This window comes from Magallana gigas, chromosome 9, assembly GCF_963853765.1.
Source record: "Magallana gigas chromosome 9, xbMagGiga1.1, whole genome shotgun sequence".
Classification (NCBI taxonomy): domain Eukaryota; kingdom Metazoa; phylum Mollusca; class Bivalvia; order Ostreida; family Ostreidae; genus Magallana; species Magallana gigas.
Genome location: NC_088861.1, coordinates 34,608,742 through 34,635,945, shown reverse-complemented (window position 1 = coordinate 34,635,945; position 27,204 = coordinate 34,608,742). Strand labels below are relative to the sequence as shown.

General features: G+C 33.7%; 1 protein-coding gene across 1 annotated transcript; it reads right to left on the bottom strand.

Annotated features, from left to right (window-relative positions):
* Window positions 1-11,911: 11,911 nt before the first annotated feature.
* On the bottom strand, window positions 11,912-19,340 carry LOC136271894 (uncharacterized). The gene is made up of 5 exons (XM_066072469.1): window positions 19,336-19,340; window positions 16,353-16,549; window positions 15,981-16,253; window positions 12,334-12,531; window positions 11,912-12,225 (listed from the first exon to the last, which is right to left on the bottom strand). Exons 1-5 carry the CDS (start codon window positions 19,338-19,340, stop codon window positions 11,912-11,914), a joined length of 987 nt encoding a protein of 328 aa, XP_065928541.1.
* Between the last annotated feature and the right edge of the window lie 7,864 nt (window positions 19,341-27,204).

The following is a 27,204-nucleotide window of genomic DNA, read 5'->3' as shown; positions in this document are numbered from 1 at the left end:
TATGATAAGAGTTAAATTGGCCCCCATATTTCACCATTTTTTAAAAGTGTTTCGGTTACAATAAAATGTTATGTTATAATTTAGAAGAGTTCATATAAAATATATTTTTCACATATTTGTTTGATTTATTTGCACTGACTTGCAGTATATGACGTCAGAAGTGACGCTATTTCAAAAATTCAATCAAAATCAGTCGAAATTGACATTTTTCTCATCTTTTTACGAATTGGAAATATAGAGCGCATGCTTGAACCAGGACAATTTTTTTGTCACTTATTAGTTTTGGCTAGATACATCTCTGATCAAAATATGTTGTTGGTTCAAGCATGCGCTCTATGTTTCCTGAAAGAAAAACTTCTTGAAAACAAGCTTTTTAATGCTAAAATGCAAAAATGGCGGGAAAAGTTTGTCTTTACAATGCCTTTTTTCTGAATTGTGGGCACTTTAATCAAAATGAACATTAAGTTAAAACATCACATATATATCTGTTCAAAGAAAACAAAGAATTACAGTAAAATAATGCTATTCCTTTTAGGAGCCAGTTTAGGCCTATACCATATAAAGTCCTTTGTTGTCAAAAATTCTTTAAAGATTCCATTTAAACCAGAGTAAAGCCTGGAGGCTCAATGATGGAAAATGGAACCCTTATCCAAGCATCTTTTATAGATGCGATGGATGAGGGTCATTTTCCGAGTTAGCCGTAAGGCTACGAGGGTTTAAATACCCTCCCATCAACAACTGTATCTAAATACATTTATAAATAAAGTCGTTTGAGTCCCACTGCTTGACAACAAATTTGAAAATAATTAATTATACGAAATTTTATTTTTTAAATAGAGTCGGACACTGGTCAGCATTGGGTATATAAAGCAAGGTGTGAGAACCACTCAGGTGTGAATATTTTTTATTTAAAAACTTAAAACAAGTTACACGGGCCTAAGTGTGACACGATATTCCATTTAAACCCTCGTAGCCTTACGGTTAATTCGTATGTACTCTCTATATTTATTCAAATATGACAACAAGGAAATACTACTCTTGTAAGTTTAATACTTTTGATTCATTTGACAGAGTTATCCTTCCTTGCTTATATCTCATTTTTGTTTGACACAATGATGCCCTTTTACTGCTTTAAATTGACTGTGACTGCATATTTAATTTATTTTATTTGATGTACGTTTTAAAATTGCATTTAGTACATGTTTCACACCTCTAACAATAGATTTTTCTTGATACCAAATGATTTGGTACATGTACACACCAAGCCCAAGCTTAATAGTTCAGTGACCACCCGTAGTGTTCACAGTGATTAAACCAGCTATTGGCAATAATAAGTTTAATCTTTGTTAGATTTTCAAAGCAAGTCTCCACTACAACAAATGAAAAAAACCCATATTTTTAAATTCTCTGGATTTCAATCATTTTTTTATAATTAGAAAAACAAAGTTATGTCTTTTCTGTTCTTGTTCTTGCTAGCAATTATTTGTTTTTTCGAGTTCCAGGAATGGTCAGCCTGTTTGTAGACTCACCCTTGGTAGAATCTGCAGTCGATGTTGATGACATAGCTATGGATGGTGCTCTCTCACTTTCTTCACACTGGGTTTTTCAAAGTCAATCGCTAATATCAAAAAGACTTCTTAGTTTTTGGTTAAAATCCAATTGGAAAGACTTTGTTTACTGTATGTGGCTTGCTTCATTCATGAATAGAAGGGTGAATGTGTGATTTATCGTTTAGTTTGAATTCTACTTTCAAACTTTACCTGTCTAATACAGATAACCTAATCCAGTGCACAATTTTGTCCCCCAAATTATCACCAGGCCAGGGTAGACTGAACACCTTACATTTAACTTATCGTACTTACCTTGATTTGAATATATATAACACAAACAAATGAAATCTAAAGAAATAACTGCTCGTGTGAAACATGTACTAAGTATATTGTTAAACTTTTTCCTCTGTACTTTGAAAAAGGTTTACCAACATATACATAAAACATCCACAAACAAAAGATTAAGTTTCATTTTTTAACAGTTTCAACCAAAAGATATGTCATTGTATTATGCAACATGGGTTTAAAGTGTTGAAACAAAATATCTTTATTTTTATGAGACAATTCATTAATTGTTGTTCTTAACTTTTATTATCAAAACCCGATCAGGATGTAAAAAATAGTGTTTCAAGTTTATAAGAAAACTAAAAAACTAAAATATCATATACATTCCAATCAAAAATATTGACTCACTACCACGCTTGCACTTTCTTCGTAATCTAACCTCAAATATCTTTGGTATGCAAGTATGGCGGCCACTGATAATTGCATAAACTTTATAAAATAATTGTATGTAGCCACAAAAAAGGAAAATCATTGGAACCATTCTTAACAGGCTAATGCTATTAAATGACTTCTTCAGTAACAGGTAATGGGTAATTGACGAATGAGAAGAAAAACTAGACACGATCTCGTTGCGAGCAACGAGAAGGTCTTCCGTCTGATTTAACAAATTGAGATTTATGTTGGATCTTGATTTTGCTATTTAACAGCTAAACATGATTTTAAACAGGAAAAGAGGGTGTATATTTTAAGGGCCAGATGTAAGAGCTTTGTTCAACAAGTGTTTAGAAATTCGTCACCGTTCTTGAGATATCTGTGAAAAAGGTTTAAGGGGTCGGTCCCTTATCTCCTAACTGGGGCCACTGAACCAAATTTTAAAGGTTGCATGTTGTTAAGTATATCATTTTGAGCATCTTTTCTTTTACACTGCATTTCAAAATATTTATCCTTTTTGAGATATAGATGATCAAAGTTTTGGACTTTTGACCCCTAAAAACACCTAATTACGTAACACATTACAAAATCAATCTATTATTAGGCTACTTAAATGTAAGATAAACATATTTGCTTTTTTGATCTATTACAAAATATCCCTCGGTAAAGAGCTATAGGAAAAGGACTTTAGAGCCCTCAAGGTCCCTACATTTAGGGGCCAGGACCTTTTTCTTGGTATCAGATGAAAGGTCATTTGATTTCATAGACAATTTGCTTAACAATTGTTAAGAAATTCGTTACTATTCTTGAGATATCTGAGAAAGAATATTTTAGGGGCCGGACATTATCTCCTTATTGGAGCCGCTGAACCAAAATTTTAAGGTTGCATGTTGTTAAGTACATCATTTTGAGCTTTTTTTCTTTGATACTGCATTTCAAAATATTTTTCCTTTTTGAGATATAGGTAAGCAAAGTTTTGGACTTTTGACCCCCAAAAATCCCTAATTACGTAGCACATGAGAAAATCACTATACTGTTAAGCTACATAACTGTTAGATAAACATATTTGCTTCTATAATCTATTACGAAATATCCCTCGGTAAAGAACTATAGGAAAAAGACTTTAGAGCCCTCTAGGTCCCTAACATTAGGGACCAGTCCCTTTTTCTTAGTATCAAATGAAAGATCATTTCATTATAAAGACATTTTGTTCAACAAGTGTTTAGAAATTCGTTACCGTTCTTTAGATATATGGGAAAGAACATTTTAGGGGCCGATCCCTTAACTCCTTATAGGGGCCGTTTAACAAAATTTGGAAAATTGCATATGATTTAATACATCATTCTAAGCATCTTTTCTTTTATACAGCATTTCAAAATATGTTTCCTTTTTGAGATATTTGTGATCAGAATTCTGGAATTTTGGCCCCTAAAAACCCCTAATTACGTAACACATGATAAAATCATTACATTGCGTTGATGCATAACTGTAAGATAAACATATTTGCTTCTATAACTGTTCACAAAATATCCCATAGTAAAGGGCTACAGATGAAATACTTTAGAGCCCTTTGGTCCCTTAATTTGAGGAGCCAGCCCCTTTTTATTGATATCAAATGAAAGGTCTTGTAAATATAAACTTTTTTTGCATTACATATGTTAACAAAATATTTTTCAGAAAAGAGATAAACTAAGAAAACCATGAAAAATTACGACGTTTTTTTAGTCTCAATTTTCGGGACCAGGCGAGCTTTAACGCCTTTTGAGCATGACAAATATGAATGCCAAATAGCACATCTACAATCTCTTGTCTACAATCCCTGAAAGTTTGAACTCAATATCTTTTACCGTTTAGGAGGAGATCCCTGGACAAGCCGACCCTCTGAAAATCGTTAAAACGTCATTTTCTCAAGAACGGAAATGACGTCATCAAAATAAAAAAATGTATATTAAGTTCGGATTAATATCTATTAGATCTGAAAGTTTCATGAAAATCGGATGAGCCATTTACGAGAAATCGCCTGCACAAATTTTGTAAGAAGAAAAACAACTAGACACGATCTCGTTGCGAGCAACGAGGAGGTCTTCCGTCCGATTTTTTGAATACGGAATGACCTTGCTCTTGATCTTCGTCAACGAAACGTATCTGGAAATGGAAGCGGGGTCTAAGAGTAATGGGTGAAAGACTATCTACCCCATTTGTGTCCCTTTTTTGAGGGATCAGCTCCTTTTCATTCATTTTAGTTAAAAGGTATTTTTGTGTACTGCTAATAAATGTTTAGAAATTGGTTATCGTTTTGAGATATATGTGAAAAATAGTTTTTATATCTGGTCCTAAACTCCTTTTAGGGTCCAAATAACAAACAATATATGGATGTTTATTGTTAAGCACATTATTTTGAGTATCTTTTGTTAAATACTGCTTTTCGGAATTGTCCTCCATTTTGAGATATAGAGGATCAGAGTTTTGGACTTCTGGCCCCTTAAAATCCCTAATTACGTAACGTAGAAGTAAATGATTGCCATGTATAGGTAAAAAACGTTATAATAAACATAATTGCCTCTATAACGGATTAAAAAATATTTCACAGTAAAAATTTATCATTAAAAGTCTTTAGAGCCCCCTCAGACCCTTATTTGAAGGGCCAGTCCCTTTTTCATGATGTCATAAGAATGTGTTTGTCAATTCAAACACATTTTGCTCAACAAGAGTTTAGAAATTCTGTACCGTTCTGGAGATATCTGGAGAGGGTCGATTTAGGGGCCGACCCTGTAACTCCTTTTAAGGACCGCATCGCACAGAAAATATGGTTGCATATTGTTAAGCTTAATTTTTTTAGAATCTTTTGTTCAAAATTGTTTTTGAAAATTTTCCTCCATTTAGAGATATAGAGGATCGGAGTTTTGGACTTCTGGCCCCTTAAAATCTATAGTTACGTAATATAGGAGTAAATGATTGCCATATATAGGTGAATAACGTTAGAATAAACAGAATTTTTTTTAAGGTATCACAAAATATTTTACAGTAAAAAGTTATCATCAAAAGACTTTAGAGCCCCCTCAGCCCCTAATTTGAAGGGCCAGCCCCTTTTTCTTGATCTCAAATGAAAGCTCTTGTCAATTCAAACACATTTTGTTCAACAAGTGTTTAGAAATTCTGTACCGTTCAGGAGATATCTGGAGAGAGTCGTTTTAGGGGCCGACCCTGTAACTCCTTTCAGGGACCGCAAAACAAAGAAATATTTGTTGCATATTGATTAGCTCAATATTTTGAGCATCTTTTGTTCAATATTGCTTTTTGAAAATTTTCCTCCATTTAGATATACGGAGCATAATAGTTTTGGACCTCTGGCCCCTTTAAATCCCTAATTACGTAATATAGGAGTAAATGATTGCCATGTATAGGTGAATAACGTTAGAATGAACAAAATTGCTTCTATGACGTATCACAAAATATTTTACAGTAAAAAGTTATCATCAAAAGTCTTTAGAGCCTTATCGGCCCCTAATTTGAAGGGCCAGCCCCTTTTTCTTGATCTCAAATGAAAGCTCTTGTCAATTCAAACACATTTTGTTCAACAAGTGTTTAGAAATTCTGTACCGTTTAGGAGATATCTGGAGAGGGTCGTTTTAGGGGCCGACCCTGTAACTCCTTTCAGGGACCGCATAACAAAGAATTTTTTGTTGCATATTGATAAGCTCAATATTTTGAGCATCTTTTGTTCAATATTGCTTATCAAAATTTTCCTCCATTTAGAGATACTGAGCATCAAAGTTTTGGACTTCTGGCCCCTTAAAATCCCTAATTACGTAATACAGGAGAAAATGATTGCCATGTATAGGTAAATAACGTTAGAATAATCATAATTGCTTCTATAATGTATCACAAAATATTTCACATTAAAAAGGTATCATCAAAAGTCTTTAGAGCCTTATTGGCCCCTAATTTGAAGGGCCAGCCCCTTTTTCTTGATCTCAAATGAAAGCTCTTGAAAAAATAAATTTTAATTGCTCTACATGTTTTAACAAAATATTTTCAAGAAAAGAGATAATTAAAGAAAACCAAGAAAAATCACTGCATTTTTTATGTCTCAATTTTCGGGTCCAGGCGAGCTTCGGCGCCTTTTGTGCCAAATATAAATGGCTTACTTTAGACAAAACTACAATCATTCGTCTACAATTCCTGAAAATTTGAATTTGATATCTTTTATCGTTTAGGAGGAGTTCGACGGACAAGCTGACCCTCTAAAAATCGCTAAAACGTCAATATCTCTTAAACGGAAATGACGTCATCAAAATAAAAACTTTCCAATAAGGTTCAGATCAATATCTATCAGATCTGAAAGTTTCAAGAAAATCGGCCGAGCCATTTCCGAGAACTCGCGCGGACAAAATTTGTAAGAAAAAAAAGAAAAATAACTAGATTCGATCTCGTTGCGAGCAACGAGTGGGTCTTCCGTCCGATTTTTGAATAGATAAGATTAAACCTATCAATTCAAAGATAAAATCGTAGATCTAAGCGAAAAAAAGAGAAATTTTTTTTGCGGCACTCGAGGCTTGAACCCGGGTCGCCTGGGCCATGTCCACGACTATAACGACTGAGCTACTCGGACTCTCGCTTCAGGACTTTGACGCTTAATTTCTCGAGAATGCCTTGGTCGATTTAAAAACAAATTACATATTATGAATCAGTGAAAGGGTCACTATAAGATGTATAAGTTTCAAAAAAAAATATTAAAAAATAAAAAAGTCGAAAAATTCAATTTTTCAAATTTCCTTCCAATGACGACCGGAATTGACGGCGGAAATTTTCTTGAGTGTGTTGCACCAGAAAAACGGTAGATCTATCGTCTCTGAAAATGTCAGCCCTATATCTTTACTCATTTTTGAGAAACGTCGCAGACAAAATTCGCTTTTAAAAATCGTTTATCGACGATAACTTCCGAACGGAAGTGAATTTTCAAAAATTGAAAAAAACCTATAAACTTCAGATACAAACGCGTTAGTGTTGAAAATTTGGATGAAATCGATGGAGCCATCTCCAAGAAATCGTCTGCACAAAATCAGCTTGAAAAAAAAGAATAATAACAATAAGAAAAGTGAAAAAGAAACAATAGAATAATAGAAGGGTCTTCCGCTGAAGACGGAAGACCCTAATAATAGGGAAAAAGAAACAAAGCAAAAACAATAAGGTCTTCCGTTGGAAACGGAAGACCTTAATAATAGGGAAAAAGAAACCGAACGAAAACAATAAGGTCTTCCGTTGGAAAACGGAAGACCTTAATTAAATTAGAAAATGTATATTAATTATTAAAAAGGAAGAGGGTCAAGACAACAATAAGAAATCAGTTTTCTTTATGAAATCAACAGTTCCCGTATCATAAGCGTTGTATTCATATAGCCGTGTTGAGTTCTGATTGCTTTAATCAGATGCACAAATCTGAAATAATGTCATTAGCTACTGCAGATTAAAATATGTACTATCTTAAAGAATGAATTCTAGAGATTTTAAGTACATCTTACCTATTAATATATTAATAAGCATTACTTTATTATTGAAACAAAATGTAAAGTATTGTCAGTAGTGTTAATTTGAACCAGTATTGTTGGTAAAATTGTTTAACTTAAAGTGTATATGCAATGAAGTTTGCATTATTTTGTAAAAGATTACCTCTTTATGCACTGAACATAGTCGGTCTGCTTTTAAAAACTTCAACGGAATAGTCTAAGAACTTCTAATTTCCCTAGAAGCAGCTATATGGTCGGCAAATATTTGAGTCAATTATCATAATCATTATAGTACCAGAATGAGAAGTTTTTCTTATTTTCTTTAAAATTGAAATCAAATGCAACACATCAATAAATTGATATCTTGTATTACATCACATTGGTATATACACATAAAACAACCACATATATGTGGTTGTTTTATGTGTATATACCAATGTGATGTAATACAAGATATCAATTTATTGATGTCACTACTGTAGTGAAAAAACCCTGAGACTATTAAAAAACCCTGAGGAAACCCTGAGTGGCACTGAGAAAACCCTGAGAGACCCTGAGGTTTGCACTGAGGGTACTGAGGAAACCCTGAGGGACCCTGAGGTTTGCACTGAGGGTACTGAGGAAGCCCTGAGAGACCCTGAGGTCGGCACTGAGGGTACTGAGGAAGCCCTGAGAGACCTTGAGGCCGACACTGAGGGTACTGAGGGAGCCCTGAGAGACCCTGAGGTCGGCACTGAGGGTACTGAGGACACCCTGAGAGACCCTGAGGTCACTTTTAAGAGAAAAACGATCCAAATTATTCGATTAAATAAAGTTATAAAAGCTAATATAATTAATTTTTATAATGATTATTTATATTTTTATTATGTCGAAAATGTCTTTTTATTGACTCTGAGATTAAGTAAGAAAAAGAAATAATGTTCAGGTATGAGCCATGTTATATTGTCTGATTATATTTAGGCTTATTTTTTTGTTCAAACTACAACAAAGTTTTTTTTTTTTATTTTACAATAAGCATGCATAAAAAATAATATCTAATTTAAATAATGTCATTTATTTCAATTTGACATCTGATTAAAATAGAACTTCCACTGTACTGTTTTTCTGTAACACTGCTTATTACCTTCTACTAAAAATTCCGTTGTGTATATCAATTGTCAATTCTATTGTTTGCCCAGGATCAGAAAAACACTGGAACTAACACAGAATATACAAGATATACACTCGCCAGTTTACTGCATGTAAAGAACAGGTGCCCGAGGCTCTATTGGAAATATATTACAGCTGTGAAATTGTCGCGAATTGATTCAACTGAAAAGTCAGTTGTGTATATAATCATTGTTAGTAAAAGAAAAACTATAAAGTAGCAAACAATATCAAAGTTTTAGCACAACAGATTGTTACAAATATACATGTTGTGCATGTAACAGGTGCCCGAGACAATGTTTGAAATATATCACAATTTTAAAATAAGATGTAGTTAATTTCATTTATATGCATTTAATAATATCTATAAAGATACCTGCACACATTAAATGAAGTTTATTGCTAAAATATGTTTGATAACTTAGGATTATCTAGCTAAGCGATAGTGTTACTTAATATTGCATAGTTTACGTGTAAATTACTATCTCTATTTAGAAAATTGAAATTTGATATCAGTTTGAGAGTTCTTTTTATAAACAAAGTTAAACCAACTTTTAAATAAAAAAAAACTACACTTGTACCCGTGACCGGTATTTCGATGACTGTAAAGATAATCGTGCGTTGGTTTGACACGTAGTCAAAGTCAAGAACTGTCTGCCTCGTCTATATCACAGCACAGAAAACAAAACTGAATAGATGATCTGAACTACCTACTGCAGAATTGTACATGTGTCAATTTCAGTCTAAGAAAGATGTTTGTGAAGTGGAATGTCAAAGAAAATCTCTATTGTAGTAAGTTTTAAACACTGTTCGTTCTACCCACTAATTTTTTTAATTTGAGCTTAATTTTTTCTATTATCATACATATACAGGCTTAAACACGTACATCCCAGGCACGTAGCATCGAATTTTTTCTCAACAAATCAAACATTTAACTTCGATTACATATGAATCAACATGCATTTGGAGTCCCCTCCTCTTTTTGGGAGCACGTAAGAAAGTAAAATGAAAGAAATTAACAATGAAAATGTGCTATAAATTGATAAACAGACCCAATACGCCCCCTCCCAAATATAGCAATAGATATAATTTTCACGATTTTGAAAAGTGACATTATTCTCCGTATTGTCAAGATTTTTTTGATAAGGTTGCCCCCCCCCCCCCCATTTTTTTCAAAAACGATGCAAGTAGAAATTCAATTTCAAAATGTTGAACTTTCCGAATTTAGAAATAATTTCTACCCGATTGAATTTTGATATTTCTTGTTACCGGAAATGCCAAGACAGGGGAAGGGAAATTCCGAGGTCAGTCTGTCTTGTATTAATAATTTTAAATGAAGGACCTGTCGAATGATTCAATTTTAACATAGCACGGGAATTTTGAATGTTTACAATGCACAACAGAGACTGATAAGTTGAATCAAAATTGATGTCTATACATGAAAAAAAAACACTCCTCTAATGAAATGTGTGTGTCATTAAAACAAACATGAAGTGCAATGATTTTGCTTTTTTTTCTTATAGTACCATCAATACAAATAAGCGTCAATAATACAATGTGACATTAAATTAAGAAAAAATTAGACACATCGTAAAAAAAATCTTCATTTCAAGTCAAATTCGGTTCACAGCAACCCCCTTTCCCCCCCCCCCCTTCCCCGTCTTCGACCAAATAATTCGCCGCCCCAATACGAAGTACTTTCCTACGCTCTCTCTCTCTCTCTCTCTCTCTCTCTCTCTCTCTCTCTCTCTCTCTCTCTCTCTCTCATGTACATATACTTTATATATGTTTAGTACTACTATATGTAGCCTGCGGTAATATTGCCAGTGTTTAAAATCGTGTATTTCAATTGTTATTGATCATTGATTGTCTTGTTCTGATTCGAAGTCCATGATAAAAAAAAAGTACTGTGTATGATAGACGATGTACTGTCTTCTTTGTGTATAAGTACGGAACACATTCTTTTGTTTGTCTGGGATCGGCTCAGACTATACACGCGACAGAGTGACCGCGGCGAGGTGTGAATATCGGCCACCTGTGTAGATATCTTGTAGTATCAAAATAAACAGCTGCAAACGGCGGGGAATTACAGTTCACCGGATTTTTATGTAAATATAAAAAGTGATTTCGGCCGGGTCTACATGGAAATCAAATCATAGTAAAGGAAATGAATTTTGAATAAGGACTATTTTTATAAAGTGATCGCTCAAAATCGGGATTTAGGAAATATGTATTATAATTATAGCGATCAAAATCAGTTTATTCCATATTTTATTCGGGTTTGTAAACGAAGTTCTATTTTGTTTTCCTTACTCACGAGAGAGAGAGAGAGAGAGAGAGAGAGAGAGAGAGAGAGAGAGAGAGAGAGAGAGAGAGAGAGAATGGAGTTGTTTTAACCTCACACCATTTTACTGTCTAAGCATTAGAATAGTTTACCGATATAAGTTTCTTTCATACTGTACAAGAATATGCGATATGATATATCAAAATACATCTACACTCTCTTGTTTCAAATTAGAAATACCGATAACTGAATCTATGAATGCTCATAAGTCAACTATGTTCCGTTAGGGCGACTAAAATGATTAATTAAATAAATAAAAATGAACATGATTATTTATTTTAAAAACATTACATTTTACGGCCGACTCCTATATTTCATTTCTGAAGAATACTTTATATGTAAGCGGCTTGTTTTTAATTTTTAAATAATAAATTAATTAAAACATGGGATTCCTCGCTTTTCGCATGTTAAACCAGTATACAATGTGCATTTAATAAGTACAGAATACATACTCTTCCTTTGTGTTTATGTATTTCCCCATACAATTAATTAAAGATGCTGTTTAAATGAGAAAGTCATTTGCAATTGCATCTGATTCAGTAAAATAAATTTATACCAAATGAATGCAATGTTACTCATGTTTATATTTATTTTTAAATATGATTACGCCAATTGTTGGATAATGAAGGATGTTTTAAATTTTCGTATTAAGTGCCGACCTCAGGGTCTCTCAGGGTTTTATCAGTACCCTCAGTGCTGACCTCAGGGTCTCTCAGGGCTTCCTCAGTACCCTCAGTGCCGACCTCAGGGTCTCTCAGGGCTTCCTCAGTACCCTCAGTGCAAACCTCAGGGTCCCTCAGGGTTTCCTCAGTACCCTCAGTGCAAACCTCAGGGTCTCTCAGGGTTTCCTCAGTATTCTCAGTGCCGACCTCAGGGTCTCTCAGGGTTTTCTCAGTGCCACTCAGGGTTTCCTCAGGGTTTTTTGATAGTCTCAGGGTTTTTTCATTACAGTAGTGCACTACTGTAGTGAAAAAACCCTGAGACTATTAAAAAACCCTGAGGAAACCCTGAGTGGCACTGAGAAAACCCTGAGAGACCCTGAGGTTTGCACTGAGGGTACTGAGGAAACCCTGAGGGACCCTGAGGGACCCTGAGGTTTGCACTGAGGGTACTGAGGAAGCCCTGAGAGACCCTGAGGTCGGCACTGAGGGTACTGAGGAAGCCCTGAGAGACCTTGAGGCCGACACTGAGGGTACTGAGGGAGCCCTGAGAGACCCTGAGGTCGGCACTGAGGGTACTGAGGACACCCTGAGAGACCCTGAGGTCACTTTTAAGAGAAAAACGATCCAAATTATTCGATTAAATAAAGTTATAAAAGCTAATATAATTAATTTTTATAATGATTATTTATATTTTTATTATGTCGAAAATGTCTTTTTATTGACTCTGAGATTAAGTAAGAAAAAGAAATAATGTTCAGGTATGAGCCATGTTATATTGTCTGATTATATTTAGGCTTATTTTTTTGTTCAAACTACAACAAAGTTTTTTTTTTTTATTTTACAATAAGCATGCATAAAAAATAATATCTAATTTAAATAATGTCATTTATTTCAATTTGACATCTGATTAAAATAGAACTTCCACTGTACTGTTTTTCTGTAACACTGCTTATTACCTTCTACTAAAAATTCCGTTGTGTATATCAATTGTCAATTCTATTGTTTGCCCAGGATCAGAAAAACACTGGAACTAACACAGAATATACAAGATATACACTCGCCAGTTTACTGCATGTAAAGAACAGGTGCCCGAGGCTCTATTGGAAATATATTACAGCTGTGAAATTGTCGCGAATTGATTCAACTGAAAAGTCAGTTGTGTATATAATCATTGTTAGTAAAAGAAAAACTATAAAGTAGCAAACAATATCAAAGTTTTAGCACAACAGATTGTTACAAATATACATGTTGTGCATGTAACAGGTGCCCGAGACAATGTTTGAAATATATCACAATTTTAAAATAAGATGTAGTTAATTTCATTTATATGCATTTAATAATATCTATAAAGATACCTGCACACATTAAATGAAGTTTATTGCTAAAATATGTTTGATAACTTAGGATTATCTAGCTAAGCGATAGTGTTACTTAATATTGCATAGTTTACGTGTAAATTACTATCTCTATTTAGAAAATTGAAATTTGATATCAGTTTGAGAGTTCTTTTTATTAACAAAGTTAAACCAACTTTTAAATAAAAAAAAACTACACTTGTACCCGTGACCGGTATTTCGATGACTGTAAAGATAATCGTGCGTTGGTTTGACACGTAGTCAAAGTCAAGAACTGTCTGCCTCGTCTATATCACAGCACAGAAAACAAAACTGAATAGATGATCTGAACTACCTACTGCAGAATTGTACATGTGTCAATTTCAGTCTAAGAAAGATGTTTGTGAAGTGGAATGTCAAAGAAAATCTCTATTGTAGTAAGTTTTAAACACTGTTCGTTCTACCCACTAATTTTTTTAATTTGAGCTTAATTTTTTCTATTATCATACATATACAGGCTTAAACACGTACATCCCAGGCACGTAGCATCGAATTTTTTCTCAACAGATCAAACATTTAACTTCGATTACATATGAATCAACATGCATTTGGAGTCCCCTCCTCTTTTTGGGAGCACGTAAGAAAGTAAAATGAAAGAAATTAACAATGAAAATGATTGTGCTATAAATTGATAAACAGACCCAATACGCCCCCTCCCAAATATAGCAATAGATATAATTTTCACGATTTTGAAAAGTGACATTATTCTCCGTATTGTCAAGATTTTTTTGATAAGGTTGCCCCCCCCCCCATTTTTTTCAAAAACGATGCAAGTAGAAATTCAATTTCAAAATGTTGAACTTTCCGAATTTAGAAATAATTTCCACCCGATTGAATTTTGATATTTCTTGTTACCGGAAATGCCAAGACAGGGGAAGGGAAATTCCGAGGTCAGTCTGTCTTGTATTAATAATTTTAAATGAAGGACCTGTCGAATGATTCAATTTTAACATAGCACGGGAATTTTGAATGTTTACAATGCACAACAGAGACTGATAAGTTGAATCAAAATTGATGTCTATACATGAAAAAAAAAACACTCCTCTAATGAAATGTGTGTGTCATTAAAACAAACATGAAGTGCAATGATTTTGCTTTTTTTTCTTATAGTACCATCAATACAAATAAGCGTCAATAATACAATGTGACATTAAATTAAGAAAAAATTAGACACATCGTAAAAAAAATCTTCATTTCAAGTCAAATTCGGTTCACAGCAACCCCCTTTCCCCCCCCCCCCCCTTCCCCGTCTTCGACCAAATAATTCGCCGCCCCAATACGAAGTACTTTCCTACGCTCTCTCTCTCTCTCTCTCTCTCTCTCTCTCTCTCTCTCTCTCTCTCTCTCTCTCTCATGTACATATACTTTATATATGTTTAGTACTACTATATGTAGCCTGCGGTAATATTGCCAGTGTTTAAAATCGTGTATTTCAATTGTTATTGATCATTGATTGTCTTGTTCTGATTCGAAGTCCATGATAAAAAAAAAGTACTGTGTATGATAGACGATGTACTGTCTTCTTTGTGTATAAGTACGGAACACATTCTTTTGTTTGTCTGGGATCAAGAAAAACCTCGGAAATAACAGACAAGGCTCAGACTATACACGCGACAGAGTGACCGCGGCGAGGTGTGAATATCGGCCACCTGTGTAGATATCTTGTAGTATCAAAATAAACAGCTGCAAACGGCGGGGAATTACAGTTCACCGGATTTTTATGTAAATATAAAAAGTGATTTCGGCCGGGTCTACATGGAAATCAAATCATAGTAAAGGAAATGAATTTTGAATAAGGACTATTTTTATAAAGTGATCGCTCAAAATCGGGATTTAGGAAATATGTATTATAATTATAGCGATCAAAATCAGTTTATTCCATATTTTATTCGGGTTTGTAAACGAAGTTCTATTTTGTTTTCCTTACTCACGAGAGAGAGAGAGAGAGAGAGAGAGAGAGAGAGAGAGAGAGAGAGAGAGAGAGAGAGAGAGAGAGAGAGAGAGAGAGAATGGAGTTGTTTTAACCTCACACCATTTTACTGTCTAAGCATTAGAATAGTTTACCGATATAAGTTTCTTTCATACTGTACAAGAATATGCGATATGATATATCAAAATACATCTACACTCTCTTGTTTCAAATTAGAAATACCGATAACTGAATCTATGAATGCTCATAAGTCAACTATGTTCCGTTAGGGCGACTAAAATGATTAATTAAATAAATAAAAATGAACATGATTATTTATTTTAAAAACATTACATTTTACGGCCGACTCCTATATTTCATTTCTGAAGAATACTTTATATGTAAGCGGCTTGTTTTTAATTTTTAAATAATAAATTAATTAAAACATGGGATTCCTCGCTTTTCGCATGTTAAACCAGTATACAATGTGCATTTAATAAGTACAGAATACATACTCTTCCTTTGTGTTTATGTATTTCCCCATACAATTAATTAAAGATGCTGTTTAAATGAGAAAGTCATTTGCAATTGCATCTGATTCAGTAAAATAAATTTATACCAAATGAATGCAATGTTACTCATGTTTATATTTATTTTTAAATATGATTACGCCAATTGTTGGATAATGAAGGATGTTTTAAATTTTCGTATTAAGTGCCGACCTCAGGGTCTCTCAGGGTTTTATCAGTACCCTCAGTGCTGACCTCAGGGTCTCTCAGGGCTTCCTCAGTACCCTCAGTGCCGACCTCAGGGTCTCTCAGGGCTTCCTCAGTACCCTCAGTGCAAACCTCAGGGTCCCTCAGGGTTTCCTCAGTACCCTCAGTGCAAACCTCAGGGTCTCTCAGGGTTTCCTCAGTATTCTCAGTGCCGACCTCAGGGTCTCTCAGGGTTTTCTCAGTGCCACTCAGGGTTTCCTCAGGGTTTTTTGATAGTCTCAGGGTTTTTTCATTACAGTAGTGCACTACTGTAGTGAAAAAACCCTGAGACTATTAAAAAACCCTGAGGAAACCCTGAGTGGCACTGAGAAAACCCTGAGAGACCCTGAGGTTTGCACTGAGGGTACTGAGGAAACCCTGAGGGACCCTGAGGTTTGCACTGAGGGTACTGAGGAAGCCCTGAGAGACCCTGAGGTCGGCACTGAGGGTACTGAGGAAGCCCTGAGAGACATTGAGGCCGACACTGAGGGTACTGAGGGAGCCCTGAGAGACCCTGAGGTCGGCACTGAGGGTACTGAGGACACCCTGAGAGACCCTGAGGTCACTTTTAAGAGAAAAACGATCCAAATTATTCGATTAAATAAAGTTATAAAAGCTAATATAATTAATTTTTATAATGATTATTTATATTTTTATTATGTCGAAAATTTCTTTTTATTGACTCTGAGATTAAGTAAGAAAAAGAAATAATGTTCAGGTATGAGCCATGTTATATTGTCTGATTATATTTAGGCTTATTTTTTTGTTCAAACTACAACAAAGTTTTTTTTTTTATTTTACAATAAGCATGCATAAAAAATAATATCTAATTTAAATAATGTCATTTATTTCAATTTGACATCTGATTAAAATAGAACTTCCACTGTACTGTTTTTCTGTAACACTGCTTATTACCTTCTACTAAAAATTCCGTTGTGTATATCAATTGTCAATTCTATTGTTTGCCCAGGATCAGAAAAACACTGGAACTAACACAGAATATACAAGATATACACTCGCCAGTTTACTGCATGTAAAGAACAGGTGCCCGAGGCTCTATTGGAAATATATTACAGCTGTGAAATTGTCGCGAATTGATTCAACTGAAAAGTCAGTTGTGTATATAATCATTGTTAGTAAAAGAAAAACTATAAAGTAGCAAACAATATCAAAGTTTTAGCACAACAGATTGTTACAAATATACATGTTGTGCATGTAACAGGTGCCCGAGACAATGTTTGAAATATATCACAATTTTAAAATAAGATGTAGTTAATTTCATTTATATGCATTTAATAATATCTATAAAGATACCTGCACACATTAAATGAAGTTTATTGCTAAAATATGTTTGATAACTTAGGATTATCTAGCTAAGCGATAGTGTTACTTAATATTGCATAGTTTACGTGTAAATTACTATCTCTATTTAGAAAATTGAAATTTGATATCAGTTTGAGAGTTCTTTTTATTAACAAAGTTAAACCAACTTTTAAATAAAAAAAAACTACACTTGTACCCGTGACCGGTATTTCGATGACTGTAAAGATAATCGTGCGTTGGTTTGACACGTAGTCAAAGTCAAGAACTGTCTGCCTCGTCTATATCACAGCACAGAAAACAAAACTGAATAGATGATCTGAACTACCTACTGCAGAATTGTACATGTGTCAATTTCAGTCTAAGAAAGATGTTTGTGAAGTGGAATGTCAAAGAAAATCTCTATTGTAGTAAGTTTTAAACACTGTTCGTTCTACCCACTAATTTTTTTAATTTGAGCTTAATTTTTTCTATTATCATACATATACAGGCTTAAACACGTACATCCCAGGCACGTAGCATCGAATTTTTTCTCAACAAATCAAACATTTAACTTCGATTACATATGAATCAACATGCATTTGGAGTCCCCTCCTCTTTTTGGGAGCACGTAAGAAAGTAAAATGAAAGAAATTAACAATGAAATGATTGTGCTATAAATTGATAAACAGACCCAATACGCCCCCTCCCAAATATAGCAATAGATATAATTTTCACGATTTTGAAAAGTGACATTATTCTCCGTATTGTCAAGATTTTTTTGATAAGGTTGCCCCCCCCCCCCATTTTTTTCAAAAACGATGCAAGTAGAAATTCAATTTCAAAATGTTGAACTTTCCGAATTTAGAAATAATTTCCACCCGATTGAATTTTGATATTTCTTGTTACCGGAAATGCCAAGACAGGGGAAGGGAAATTCCGAGGTCAGTCTGTCTTGTATTAATAATTTTAAATGAAGGACCTGTCGAATGATTCAATTTTAACATAGCACGGGAATTTTGAATGTTTACAATGCACAACAGAGACTGATAAGTTGAATCAAAATTGATGTCTATACATGAAAAAAAAAACACTCCTCTAATGAAATGTGTGTGTCATTAAAACAAACATGAAGTGCAATGATTTTGCTTTTTTTTCTTATAGTACCATCAATACAAATAAGCGTCAATAATACAATGTGACATTAAATTAAGAAAAAATTAGACACATCGTAAAAAAAATCTTCATTTCAAGTCAAATTCGGTTCACAGCAACCCCCTTTCCCCCCCCCCCTTCCCCGTCTTCGACCAAATAATTCGCCGCCCCAATACGAAGTACTTTCCTACGCTCTCTCTCTCTCTCTCTCTCTCTCTCTCTCTCTCTCTCTCTCTCTCTCTCTCTCTCTCTCATGTACATATACTTTATATATGTTTAGTACTACTATATGTAGCCTGCGGTAATATTGCCAGTGTTTAAAATCGTGTATTTCAATTGTTATTGATCATTGATTGTCTTGTTCTGATTCGAAGTCCATGATAAAAAAAAAGTACTGTGTATGATAGACGATGTACTGTCTTCTTTGTGTATAAGTACGGAACACATTCTTTTGTTTGTCTGGGATCGGCTCAGACTATACACGCGACAGAGTGACCGCGGCGAGGTGTGAATATCGGCCACCTGTGTAGATATCTTGTAGTATCAAAATAAACAGCTGCAAACGGCGGGGAATTACAGTTCACCGGATTTTTATGTAAATATAAAAAGTGATTTCGGCCGGGTCTACATGGAAATCAAATCATAGTAAAGGAAATGAATTTTGAATAAGGACTATTTTTATAAAGTGATCGCTCAAAATCGGGATTTAGGAAATATGTATTATAATTATAGCGATCAAAATCAGTTTATTCCATATTTTATTCGGGTTTGTAAACGAAGTTCTATTTTGTTTTCCTTACTCACGAGAGAGAGAGAGAGAGAGAGAGAGAGAGAGAGAGAGAGAGAGAGAGAGAGAGAGAGAGAGAGAGAGAGAGAATGGAGTTGTTTTAACCTCACACCATTTTACTGTCTAAGCATTAGAATAGTTTACCGATATAAGTTTCTTTCATACTGTACAAGAATATGCGATATGATATATCAAAATACATCTACACTCTCTTGTTTCAAATTAGAAATACCGATAACTGAATCTATGAATGCTCATAAGTCAACTATGTTCTGTTAGGGCGACTAAAATGATTAATTAAATAAATAAAAATGAACATGATTATTTATTTTAAAAACATTACATTTTACGGCCGACTCCTATATTTCATTTCTGAAGAATACTTTATATGTAAGCGGCTTGTTTTTAATTTTTAAATAATAAATTAATTAAAACATGGGATTCCTCGCTTTTCGCATGTTAAACCAGTATACAATGTGCATTTAATAAGTACAGAATACATACTCATCCTTTGTGTTTATGTATTTCCCCATACAATTAATTAAAGATGCTGTTTAAATGAGAAAGTCATTTGCAATTGCATCTGATTCAGTAAAATAAATTTATACCAAATGAATGCAATGTTACTCATGTTTATATTTATTTTTAAATATGATTACGCCAATTGTTGGATAATGAAGGATGTTTTAAATTTTCGTATTAAGTGCCGACCTCAGGGTCTCTCAGGGTTTTATCAGTACCCTCAGTGCTGACCTCAGGGTCTCTCAGGGCTTCCTCAGTACCCTCAGTGCCGACCTCAGGGTCTCTCAGGGCTTCCTCAGTACCCTCAGTGCAAACCTCAGGGTCCCTCAGGGTTTCCTCAGTACCCTCAGTGCAAACCTCAGGGTCTCTCAGGGTTTCCTCAGTATTCTCAGTGCCGACCTCAGGGTCTCTCAGGGTTTTCTCAGTGCCACTCAGGGTTTCCTCAGGGTTTTTTGATAGTCTCAGGGTTTTTTCATTACAGTAGTGATAAAATTAGCATTCAAATGTTCAGAAGATCGTTTAAGGAAAATTCATTTTATTTATTCATTTATTGACTATTGTTTTTTTGTTCAAAGAATGTTTTGTTGTGTGTTGTTTTTATGAAGAATTTTTCCTTGTATAATGGTTACAAAATTAGAATTTAAGAATAACCAAAATAAATATTGATTAGCCAGTATTCATGCACCTTCACGAAGCTTAGTTTACGTCAATTTCTGATTTTATTTCTCTACTTACCTATTGTAATATGTGACGCTATTTAGTACAAAGTTTCTACAGAAACAGTGATGTCAAAATCAAAATATGTGAAAATGAGTAAACATAAACACTGATCTGATATTTTTGTTTTTGGGTTTACTCCTTCTGTAGACTTTTACAGTTTCGACTTCTTTAAGAAAAACAAAATCCTACACGAATCTTATGGAAATATTTCGTTGGAGAAAAGTCTAAATTTCGAAATTTGTACTGCTCATAAAAAAATATTTATACAATAATGGAAATAGTATGAATTAAAATGCAAAATCATAGTTAATGAGAGAGAGAGAGAGAGAGAGAGAGAGAGAGAGAGAGAGAGAGAGAGAGAGAGAGGAGTTTTTTTTAAAAATAATTTATTCAAAACTATGCCTGTACAATCATAACATAAAAATATAAATTAAATTGAAAACTCAAGTAACTAATATTTGAGATTATCCGCCAACTATCAATGACCTCATTTTCTTTTTGCATGTTCGATGAATGGGAAGAGTATATATCAACATATCTAAAACATTTAACGTATTCAAACAGTGTTTTTGTAGAGGGTAAACTTTACTGACATCTGTTAATATAAATAAATCTTTTTGCTAACAATATTAATAGATTAAGTGCTGTATTCAATACAGGATAGGCATGGTTACATCCAAAGATTACTGTTTGTTCATTAAAACATACATCAATATTGCACAAGTTCTTTAGTTTTTCCTGTATTGTAATCCAAATGTTTCGTGCATGCAGATAACCATAAAGAGATGACTTATTGACTCCTTAGTTTCATGGCAAAATGAGCACATTTCAGTATCTAATATTATGAATATAAATAAACGAGAGTTAGTGCACAGAATTCTATGTAATATTTGGAATTGGAAACTTATCAATTTTTTGTTCATTGTGACATTATGAGGAATCGTAAAATATTGTTCCCATTCATTTTCTACAATTTCTATAGACATTCTCTCTTCCCATTTCTGTTTTACATTTACAGGGGTTTCGGCGACAGCTGATAAACAATTTTCAATATTGCAATCAAATACTTCTTCTCTCGGGTAATTTTCTATCAATTCTTTCCAATGTTTTAGGATGGCCGATATTAATCCATTAAAGGTTAAAAATTTAGTATAAATACTGAATTTGTATTGAAAGTTTTCGGGTGAAAGAACATTACTGTCGTCATTAATAAGATCATTGATAAAGAATATTCCTTTTTGATCCAATATGATTTAAACACGTTATTTTTTAATTAATATTTCATTATTGTGCCATAGTGGCTGGCGTAGAATTTCTGATTGGGCTGTGGTAGGATGCTGCATAATTTCGCTCCAAGCTTAAGGGTGCATTACGCTTTGCCAAAAATTGTTAAAATCTTGCATGGCAGTCGAAAAGCGTTCTTAACGAAGTTGCCATATATTTGAGTATACCAACTTGTCGAGTTTATCCGCTATTAAAATTTTCCATGAGGATTTTCATTGTGTGTCCAAGCATTTTTTAACCCACGTAAGTTTAAGACTTTTTGCGAAAGAAAGAATATGTGAAATTTTTAACCCCCCCCCCTCCCCTTTATGTTTGTCATTCATCATAATATTTCGGTGGATTTATCAATATTACCATGCCAGATAAAATTAATAATAAATTTTGGATTTCTTTAATTTTTTTTGTTTTTGGGTCCGGTAGGACAGATAAACACTGTACTAATATTGGTAATAAAAGTGTCTTGACAACTGTGACCTTCCCAAAAGTTGTAAGATTTCTAAAAGCCCAGTCATTCAGCAGTTTTTTCATGGAGCTAATTATTCTTTTTGTAAATCATATATGACACTCAGCAGCTTAAACTTTCCATCGTGGTTCCAGTATAGCTGTTGGTTAGTTTGGTAATCCTTACCACAGCCTCTTTTTACCCCAATCCATAATGCTTGTGTTTTATTAGAGTTTGCTCTGAGACCAGAACACTGCGCAAAGAATCTATACAGCCAAGAGCGGCATTCATCGGCCGTCGTTAGTGCTGAGTCATCTGCGTATTGGCTAATTAAATATTCGGTGTTATTTTTATTTATCCCTTTAATGTCGGGCCTGTGTACTCTGAGGCCCATGCCAGGTGAAACGTGAAACGGAAGTATTTCGCTCTCTCGTAGAACCCTCTCTCTTGCTTGTTGGTTGTTCTTTCTCCTATAGAGTTTTGTACCACAGGAGTAGTCAAGCGGAACATTGAAATTTCTCCCAACAACAAGAGATTCATTCCCGAGCGTTTCAATGTGTGAGGAGAAAATCTCAAAAAAATTATGTGTGTCTTCATTTGGACCATATAGCATAACTAATGAGTGCTTGATATTGAAATATTCTATATTAGGAATTAAAAAAATACCCGATTCATCTTTCAAAACATCTAGAATCTCATACTGAACAGATTTTTTTTAAACATAATAGCAACACCTCTGCTACTGTTCGAGTTAGAGTTAAAAAAAATGCTTTATAAACCCCACTCATTGGCCCAACATTGTTCGACTTCTGGTGAACTATGAGTATCGAGAAGAAATTTAAAAAATCTCGTCGTTTTATATGATCTGACGCTAAACGCCGACAATTCAGACAACCAAATCTTAATAGTACTAATGTTTACAGTGTAATATAAAAAGACATGCAAGAGACCGGCGGATCATCGTACTAGAGTGTAAAGATTAATTGTACATAAAGTCGTGCATAGATTGATGCTTTTCTTTAGATAACCAAATTCCCTTCTCCATTTTTACCGATTCCTGTACCATACAAAAATCACAGTTTCCATCAACCCCAAGTCCCCGGTGTTTTCAGAAGAATAAAGTCACCCCATCTTACAATACATATCTGCTTATAAATGTATACATCAATGGACATGTTAAAGTACTTCATAGAAATAAAGTATACAGAACACATAATAAGAGGAGTTAATTCAGTAGGTATGTGTTTTGAAGAATACATGCACATGAACTTTTTTATTGAATTTTTAGACGGAGGCTCTATGAGCCTCCTCTATTGCTACCGGTCAGCTAACATGTGACGTCGATAGTGGATTTGACGGACACCACCTAGCGGCAAAAATTGCAATATTCGTTTAGGATTCATATTTGAATATTATTATTGAAATAAATATCTTATTTGCAATTACAATAAATAGAACAATACATATTGCGATCAATAAACATAAATTCTCTCGACAATTTTAGTCCATATGTCAAATTCCAAGTAAGTATGAATATGCATGAGTTTAAGAATAGCAATAGTGTATAATCGTTTAGTGGCTATTTATACTTTTAATACAGCTTCCTGTCCGTGACGTCAAATAATGAGGATTCCTCACGAACCATCTTGAAATATAGAATAATTATGAGATTCAATGGATAAACACGGCGTGGTTCTTAGTCAGTATCGTATATTACTTGCGCAGTATCAATTAATCACCTGCGGAGATTAATCTTTCCATGTATAGCTACACTCCCGCCCCCGGCATCAATCCAATAAAATAATTTTTCAACAAGATGAACCACTGCTATGTGAACTTTAGTATTCCCTCAATTAAGAACATGCAACCGTGATAGCATGGCACATTTTAGTTTAGTTTTACTTGGCATGCATACTAAACCTACTATAAGGATAGTGAAACAAATAAATTAAACATCCAGATTGCACCCTGTAACGCACCCCCCCCCTACACACACATTCGGTGTGTGCATAGGTAGAGTAACCAGGCCACGTGCCGTGAAGCTTGATTAATCCTGCATTGTCTGGCCAGCGCTGTCGATTGTATAGTAAGTTGGGAAGTGTGTTTTTGCAAGCTTATAAGAGAATTTCGCGTGAAAAAAGTGTAAAAACATTTTACAGAATGTACATATTTTCTTTTAAACGTGAAGTACGGGGTATTACAAGATCTACCGTGGTATATTATTTTAAATTTAGCTTTAAAGAGATATTACAGCGAATTCTCTTCATCTGATATTTCACTTTTTGAACATAATTGGATAAAAGAATAGAAGTCGTGCATATACTGAAAGATTGAATCTTTTTACAGCAAAAAAAGCTCGCAATTGTGTGTTACATATTTTTCCGAAATTTTAAATTAATATCTCTAAAATTATGTTTACAATACAAGTAAAATCTGAGTAAATTCGTAAGATTTTCATTCCTTGCAGAAAGTCACGATGAAATGTTTACAGTTGAAGCGCTAAACTGTTGATCAAAAGGCTGAACTAGCAATATTTACTTTTTGGACGGCCTGAAATGATTAAATCAACGGTAAGTTTGAGCAAAATTGAGCAAAATGAGCTGTGGCGTCTCTTATATATGAATATATCTACATAACTTTTTAAAACGCTTAGAAATATATTTGATCACTCTCTACAATCGAATCGTACATTCTGCAAAAAACAAAACAAAAAAAAACAACAACAACTACAATGTATGCGAGATTGAGATCATGCATGTATTACTTACATGTAACATTATGGGTTTTTAAGCATGAACGATTTTTTTTATATGAAAAAAGTTCACTGTTCAAAAGTTTTTATTGATTATATATCATAAATTTTACAATATATTGTGAATCATTAGGTGAACTACTAACTAACAAAATATTGTTTGTTTGTAATTTGTTTCTGCATATTCCATAAAAAAGCATGTCGAATATGTTAGCAAAGTAGTTTCTGTCCTGTAGTATTCAGTATTGCAAACTCTTAATTGATACTCTAAACTTTCTATACCTTAAAATTTGAAGAAGAAAAAACCATTATTATTTTTGGGAGTTGATTTTTATCAACTCTCCTATGCAGTGAAGTGGAAGTGAAACTGTGTTTGGACCTAACCACAGATCATTGCCGCTGAGAAGACCTTGTTCTAAAAAATAATCGATAAATCCGATGTAATGCATTCTGAAGCATTAAATATTATTATGGTTAATATTGCTTGGATCCATATAATTTTCCAGAAATATTTACATTACTGATACATAGTTTGATGAAATTTATTCTATCTTAAAATATTACGCAACATGATTCATATGATGTTTTCTTAGAATTCTTAAAATTGTCGGAAATGCCCGAAAATTCATATTATGAAAATATGCGTTATTCAATTACATATGAGAAACTACTTGGCATGCAATATTACATATCGTTGATTTTAAGATAAATATCAATCGATGAAATCAACTCGATGTCGGTACTTCAATACTTGGAATTATTAGATTAATCTCCTCCGGAATGATGCATCCGTCTCTCAGTACTTTCAGTACTTTGATTCACTTTCACAACACATATATGTACATTCATGACATATATCGTACATGTGTTTATATAATCATCTTGATAAGCTTTTAACTATTTAATTATTCTATATCATACAGTTCTTATGAGGTAAAAGTAAATTTTGTGTGTGTGTGTGTGTGTGTGTGTGTGTGTGTGAGAGAGAGAGAGAGAGAGAGAGAGAGAGAGAGAGAGAGAGAGAGAGAGAATTAAGCACAAAGGCGACGTTATCTAGTTTCAAATGATTATGCTTGCAAGATTATTATAATTTGTAGAACTGAGTATTTTTGACATATAAGGAAGACAATTATATTTTGCTAATTACATTTTGCAATTTTAGGAAAATAGCTAACTTTAGTAGCATAAATTTAAATATGCTTCGAAGTGAGAATATGACAATTGTCATCATATTCCTATTGTAACCTGTGTTTTAGATTGTCCCTGAAAAGAACCAGATGGTCAGGCATATTTTCTTGAAACTTTGTAAATTAATTAGAAATGATGTAAATTACATATGGTTAAAAATCAATGAGTTTTGCTATTGTACATTTTCTGCAAACCCTCCACAGCATCGGATGAAAAATCACTTTCCTTATGTAAAAAATGTTTAACCTAGTTAAAACCTCCTTTTTTGTTTCCACAGGGAGCTTAGGACTACTACATGTATGTGCATGAAAATGATTGTACATAATACATGTTTATAAGTGTCAGTCAAAATAGCTATCTCACTCCAATCTCACTGTTGCACTGCATTTTTGGTGGTTGTTCAGATCTATACACTTGATATGCTTCTTTCGACGCATTTTGTTCAACCATAAAAACAAAAATCTTTGCAATTTATATTATATGTATCATTTTTTTTTTCATTTTGGATGAGTAAAAGTAAAATACAATATTTCAAAAACAAGTTAATGTCCTTAAACATAAAAATGGAAAGTTTCTATTTTTCTGTCGGCCGAATTATACGTGAAATGAAAAAAAAATACTGCTTATAAAAGACAAAGTAAGGAATGAAAATTATCCGCGATGACAGACTGTCCACCAGCAGAGATACATTTTCGATGGTTAAATTTAAAAAAAAAATAAACAATGGATTATGATGCTCGATGAAATACTTTCAGACATGAAAATTCCTATTTGTTTAGCTACATGTACATAACTTGTAACAGTCGGTAAGTACTTATTTTCACATATGAAAGCTCTTTAAACAAATCGCATATTAAGTGAAAACAGGGTAGCTTGTCGACTAACAGGTGTATTAATTGTCAAAACCGCAGAACCGCGCTCATACGACGGCGGACAAAATAATCTAAACAGACTGCAGACATAGTTGGTCGAAATACACATCTGCATTTAATTAAGGTGTATGATATGAGAAAGCCCTAGTCGAGCTAGTAAAGTGAGGAAGGTAGTTCGGACATCTGAAGAAAGGTACGT